This window comes from Acanthisitta chloris, unplaced genomic scaffold (genome assembly GCF_000695815.1).
Source record: "Acanthisitta chloris isolate BGI_N310 unplaced genomic scaffold, ASM69581v1 Scaffold46085, whole genome shotgun sequence".
In the NCBI taxonomy this organism is placed as follows: Eukaryota; Metazoa; Chordata; class Aves; order Passeriformes; family Acanthisittidae; genus Acanthisitta; species Acanthisitta chloris.
Genome location: NW_008676232.1, coordinates 1 through 6,428, shown reverse-complemented (window position 1 = coordinate 6,428; position 6,428 = coordinate 1). Strand labels below are relative to the sequence as shown.

General features: G+C 42.3%; 1 protein-coding gene across 1 annotated transcript; it reads left to right on the top strand.

Moving 5' to 3' along the window:
• Window positions 1–3: 3 nt before the first annotated feature.
• On the top strand, window positions 4–3,628 carry LOC103803471 (kelch-like protein 23; the record flags this gene model as incomplete). The annotated part of the gene is made up of 3 exons (XM_009076028.1): window positions 4–1,174; window positions 2,619–2,771; window positions 3,318–3,628. Coding segments are annotated over 3 exons (1,635 nt in total), but the record flags the coding sequence as incomplete, so codon positions are not given.
• Between the last annotated feature and the right edge of the window lie 2,800 nt (window positions 3,629–6,428).

Below are 6,428 nucleotides of genomic sequence, written 5' to 3'. Positions count from 1 at the left end.
GAGGACTCCGCGCACCCCGCGGCGTTCCTGGGGGCGTTCCGGGCGTTTTACCTGGACGGGCTGTTCACCGACATCAGCCTGCAGTGCGCTTCGGGGGTCATCTTCCACTGCCACAGAGCCGCCCTGGCAGCCTGCAGCAGTTACTTCAAAGCCATGTTCACAGCCGATATGAAAGAGAAATCCAAAAACCAGATCAGCCTTCCCGGGCTCAGCCACGCAGTCCTGGAAGCTCTCGTGAATTATGCGTACACATCACAGATCCAGATAACAAAGAGAAATGTCCAAAGCCTGCTGCAGGCTGCGGACCTGCTCCAGTTCGTGTCAGTAAAGAAAGCCTGCGAGCAGTTTCTGGTGAGGCTCTTAGATACTGACAACTGCATAGGGATGCACTCCTTTGCCGAATATCATGATTGCTCAGAGCTAGAGAAGGAGTCCAGGAGGATATTGTTATGGCAGTTTGAAGAAGTGTGGAAGCAGGAAGAATTTCTGGACGTTGGCAAAGAGAAGCTCTCTTATATTCTCTCCAGAGAGAATCTCAATGTTCAGAAAGAAGAGGCAGCCATTGAAGCTGTCGTTAAGTGGGTTGCGCACGACGTGGAAGAAAGAATTGAAGATGTCTATGAACTGCTGAGCTACATCAAAGTAGACTTAGATAACATGTATTTGAAGACAGCTTTAAGCCTACAAAAAAAATGCCGACTCAATGACAGAAAGATACGGTCACTTATATACAATGCCCTGAACCTCAATCCCAAAGGTCTTTCCAGAAGACCCACAGCAGCCATGTATGTGATTGGAGGATATTACTGGCATCCCTTATCAAAAGTGCATGTTTGGGATCCTTTAACCAATGCATGGGTCCAGGGAACAGAGATGCCAGATCACACCAGAGAGAGCTATGGGGTCACTAGCCTGGGACCAGACATCTATGTGACAGGAGGTTACAGAATGGAGAGCATCGAAGCCCTTGACACCGTGTGGATCTATAACAGTGAGAGAGATGAGTGGGCAGAAGGCTGCCCCATGCTCGATGCAAGGTATTACCACTGCACAGTTTCCTTGAGTGGCTGCATCTATGCCTTGGGTGGGTACCGAAAGGGAGCTCCAGTGCAAGAAGCTGAGTTCTATGATCCTTTAATACAGAAATGGTTTCCCATTGCAAACATGATCAAAGGTAGGTAAACCTTTGCATGGCCTCTGTCTCCAAAGTCAGTCCTTTTGTATTTGCCACTTTTAAGTGCCATGGACACACTTGGGGTTTGATCTGACTTCTAGAGAAGTCCACAGGAATCTCCTGTTGATGTTGGTGGGCTTTGGTTCAGGTCTTCACTAGCCAAGTGCCTGCAAACATCCAAATGCTGTGCTGTGCTGCGCCATGGAACACTAAGGTACAAAAGCAAGTGGTAGTCTCAGTTTAGTTTTGCCTTCTTTCAAGAGTAAAATTTCTGTTCAAAATAGAAATAGAAAATACCCAGGATTAGAGTCCATTCAGTAATGCTCAAAGAGCAGGCTCCAATCAAGGGACCATATTATTTTAATATAAGACCAGATTACTAGGATTTTCTGTGCATTTATAAAGGTGTCATCACTGAAAACCTCTTGCATGCAGTTTCCTCCCCATTTCTATATATCATCTGTTCAGGATCCTTAGTTTAATCTCTAGTGTGAGGATAAGGAAAAGCACTACTACGTGTTTCTAGCAGCCAAAATAGTCATCTATTAAAAATGTGTGAAACACGGCCTAACTAAAGGGTGTTATTTTCTTAAAAAATTTGTAAACAATGATACATTTTATCACACATGTATAAAAATTAATACAAATGTTTACAATTCATTATAAAAATTTACTGTAAGTTGCCACAACATGGTATTTTTCTACATGCATGAGAGTTTTTGGAGGTATCTGTAAGAGAAAAAAGCTTATGCTCCTACAAATTTCTCCATTGTATATTTTCCTCAAATGTTGCTGCTGTTCCCTTTTATTTCCTTCAAAAATAGAAATGTGACAGTAACATTATGAGCAGTTACATGTTCTGTGCAGTTATTTTGCCCTGTTTTCTGTGTGGAATTTCTTACATGCTCAAAAAACCCCTTCTTTTATTTCATTTTGTTATCCTAGAGATGGAGTTAACACGGCTTAATTCTGTTTTTGTCTTTGTTTATATAGCAGCAATAGGAATATAGTAATACCATAAGAACGACCAAAAGTATCAGAAAAGATACCTCGAGACATTGAACAATCTCAACTCTCATTGTCTCTGTCCGTGCGATATGAGGGATTTTTTTAAATTATCTTTAACTTAGTGAAATAATGAAACTAATTCTCTATGCCAAAACCAATGTGACAATCTGACTTTAATCACTGCCTAAAACTTCTGTGAACTACTGTGTGGATTATATATACAATTTGTATTGGTTACTGTGGCTTTATTTAGTTCTTTACTTACCTTGATGAGATGTCTTGGCAAGTCTATTTCATTTCACATTGAGTTGATACTTGCAAGTGTAATTTTACCCTAAAATACTACCAAGTCATTTGAAATGAGATCGCGGATGGAAGAGACCATGGTTGTTATCTGCAGTCTGAAGGTGTGTTGTGACTTTCACACTGTGTCCAGGTGTTGGAAATGCCACTGCCTGTGTCCTGCATGAAGTCATCTACGTAACCGGAGGTCACTATGGGTACAGAGGAAGCTGCACCTACGATAAAATCCAGAGATACCATTCAGGTAGCAATGAGTGGAGTATTGTCACCACAAGTCCACATCCAGGTAAACAATAATTTCTGTAGAGCTTGATTTGAGTACTTGTATCTAGGAGTCCTTAAACCCAGGTTAGAGTTTTTGGCATGTTAAAGAAATGCCTGTAGGGCAGCAAGGGCCAGAGCAGGATCATCTCCCATTTCCAGACTCTGAGAGGGGAAGTCCTTCTTGAGCATCTGTTCTATAGGAATCACCATATAAATACTGAATTAAGGAATGGCCACATTCTATTATATAATATGAGTTTCTCTAAAATCTATTCATAGGCATTTGGCAAAAATAGTTTATATGATTTTAAAAGGGTTTTCTTTATGTTCTACATCCGGCAACAGTAAGTTTTTTTAAGTAATTCTCACTAAGTACTGGTGCTTAAATCTGTATCTTCTGTAATACCTTCAGCTTTCTTTTACCAAGTGTAGCAGAAAATCCTGAGGTGTCTCCTGAGCTCAGTGAAGAAACTGAGCCGCCCTCAGCAGTGCTCAGTGTTTGTCATGTAGTTGCAGCTGAAGTTAACATTAACATGCTGAGGTGTACTGTATTCCTTTCTTTCCGAAGAATACGGATTGTGTTCAATTCCATTACACAACAAGATCTATTTTGTGGGTGGGCAGACCACCATCACGGACTGCTACGACCCGGAGCAGAACGAGTGGAAGCAGATGGCTCGCATGATGGAGAGGAGGATGGAGTGTGGCTCAGTGGTCATGAACGGATGCATCTATGTGACAGGAGGCTATTCCTATTCCAAAGGAACATACCTGCAGAGTATTGAGAAATATGATCCTGAACTGAATACATGGGAAGCAGTAGGTAATCTGCCCAGCGCCATGCGGTCGCATGGCTGTGTCTGTGTGTATAATGTGTAAACACTTGGTCTTCATCCTGCTGGTACAGAAAACAGCAGCTGCAGTATTCATAAGAGTACTGGTTACCTCATAAGTGAGTTGTCTGATACAATCCCAGCACACATTATTAAAAACTGGGTATAATTTGTTCTCATTTTAAACAAATCAGAAAGATAAATGTGGCAACAAGATTTCCTTATATTTTTTCAGTCCAATCATTCTTTGTCACAAAAGTTCTCAAATGACTCTCTAATAATACTTTGTGCAGCTATACAGCAACTACTGTGAAAATGGATGTGTTTTCATTAATTACTGGGTGAAACTATGATCTGGCACTAAAATGAGTAAAGCCAAACAAAATACATTTCTATGGACTACTGGGCTTAAGATGAAATCTTTGTACTCCGAAGGTAGCCATAGAAATGCATCATTGCCACAAGCTAAGTGTGTGGTACAGACAGAGCAATATTACTTGGAAAACTAGGCAGTAGCCCCAGAGCACAAGCCAAAAGTGAGCACTAGTTTTCCAGCAGGAGAACAGTGTTCTGCAATACAAGACCATTCAATAAAAGTTCTCTCTTTGCCATTCTCACACTTTGCCCATGAGAAATGAAAGAAGACTCTGCATGGTTTGCAGTGGGCTCTTTGGCTGATATGTGGGTATTGGTGAGTTTTGTGTTGTTTTTTTTCCCCAGGGAAAAGTCTTATCATGGTAAATCTTCTTTAATATTAAATTCAGGATGTGTGTCTATGTGGAATGGAAGGAGGAAATGAGAGAGACTGGAAAGATTCTAACATCCCCCTGAGATACAAACTTCTCTGTTTTGGATCTAAAAGTGCTAAACGGTGACTTGAGCAAAGGTGGCAACTGAAGAAACTTGACAAAATATGTTATGCATGGAGAAATCAAATGCTAAGTGGTCTACAGTGTTGACTTATTTCTCTCAAAATGTAATACGAGATCTTCAAATTCTGTGTAGAAAGCAGATTTTTGTAAAGTGCTTTACAGACAGAAGGTTCACACTCTGAGTGGTCTGACAGCAGTGATCCAAATAAAGAAATGCCTTGGGGAGCAGAGAGGCTCTTCTAGCCCTGTTCCCCAGTCCAGCTTAGACAATGCCCACAGAAACAGCTGTTAGACACTGTGTCAGGCAGAGACAACACAGGGCTGCCTGGGGTGTGTGGGGAACTTCCCACCCCAGCACTGCCACCTGAAGTGACATTCTGGGTTTATTGGATGCATCAGATACAATGAGAGGAGCTTTCCAAGCAGGTAAGCCCTGAGTTTATAATATTTCTTTTCCTTGATCACAAGCATTTTCAACATTTTTTTTGTTCTTTCACATTTTTTGCTATTTCTGACGTGCATTTTACTGCTGGTAGCAGGCAGCACTCAACTGAGCTTTGATGTGAAGTTCTGTGGTGTGTATATATAGTTCTTGTTTTGATGTTTTCAAATGTAACCTATGTCAGAAGCTCGTGTGGGCATGGGCTCAGTTTTGCTTTGTTACCCATCCCACTGAGAGCTATTTAAGGATCCAGTGTATTTGTTTAGAAACTCTAAACTGTGAGGAGGTGAGGGGAGTTGAACTCTGGTGCTGTGTGAAATGTGTGGGCCTAGCAGGTAGGCAAAAGAAATAAAGAGAATTTGTTTCTCCTGGAAATCTCCACAGCTGAGAATTGTTCAAAGGCAGGTAGAGATTAAAAGGATAAGGACAACATCACAAGAGCATGAAGGTGATCTTTGTATTGAATGAAACCACAGTGAACTCAACATGTGTATGTAATATTGCAGTGCAAAATACGCACCTGCAAAGCTTCATATTTGCTGGAAAACATGAGCATAGAATAGCTGCCCCTGAGGGTCGCTCTGGCCTGTATCCTGTCACCAACAGTTGTGAGTCACTGAAAGGATCTAAAAACAAGGTGAAGACTAACAATACCTCCCAGTGTACACTTGTCCTCTGCTTCTAGGCCAAGTGCTTAATGTTGGTGAAAGGCAGTGCTGCTCCAGGGCTGGAGCATAGACACTGGAGCCAGAGCCTGCTGTGTCCCCCTGGCCCCCTGCACTGTGCTGCTCCTCAGCCTCAACTGCGAGGGGAAGGAAAGCCTTTGGTTCTCCCATGCCAGCAGTGTGTGTTGATGTGGCATAAATAAAAGTGATTGAGATTACTGCCTAGGGCTTCAGGTAGGTCCTAGTTTTTCAGAGTCTTCTGAATGTGTTAGAATAAATGGAGAGTGGAAGTTCAGACTCATGGTTATTTTTTGCAGCAACTTACAACTAGCTCATGTCCACAGCACATCACAAGGTGTGTTACAATCAGGTCTTGAGCACAGGCAGGAGTATGAACTCCGTGAGACCAACAGGGATTTTGGCTTCTGGTCAGCAGCTTGTGCATCCCACAGGAGGTGGAAAGCTCAGGGCAGAAAACCTTTTAGCCATCTGTGTGACAGGTTTTTAATAGTAGTTGAATTATTGTCTTATCAGACCTGTGTTATGGTAGACACTCGTTTACTGTTTTACTAAGCTGGAGAACTAACTAATGCAGAAGTCAAATCAATTGTAAAGTCAGTACTATTTTATGAAATTTTTACTCGTGTGACCCCCGTGTTTGTAGCGCTATAGACGTCCACACCTATAGTACTATGCTTGTAGCATTTAATAGATGCAAACACACCACCAGTGTGCAAATATAAACTTTTAAGTTACTTTTTTCTGTTCGGTGCGCTTCTTTCCCGCCGCTGCCTGGGCATTCCGTTACGCGGTGCGAAACAGGAACAGGACACCCTTCTCGGGTTGGGCTGGGCGCGGGGCGGGCAG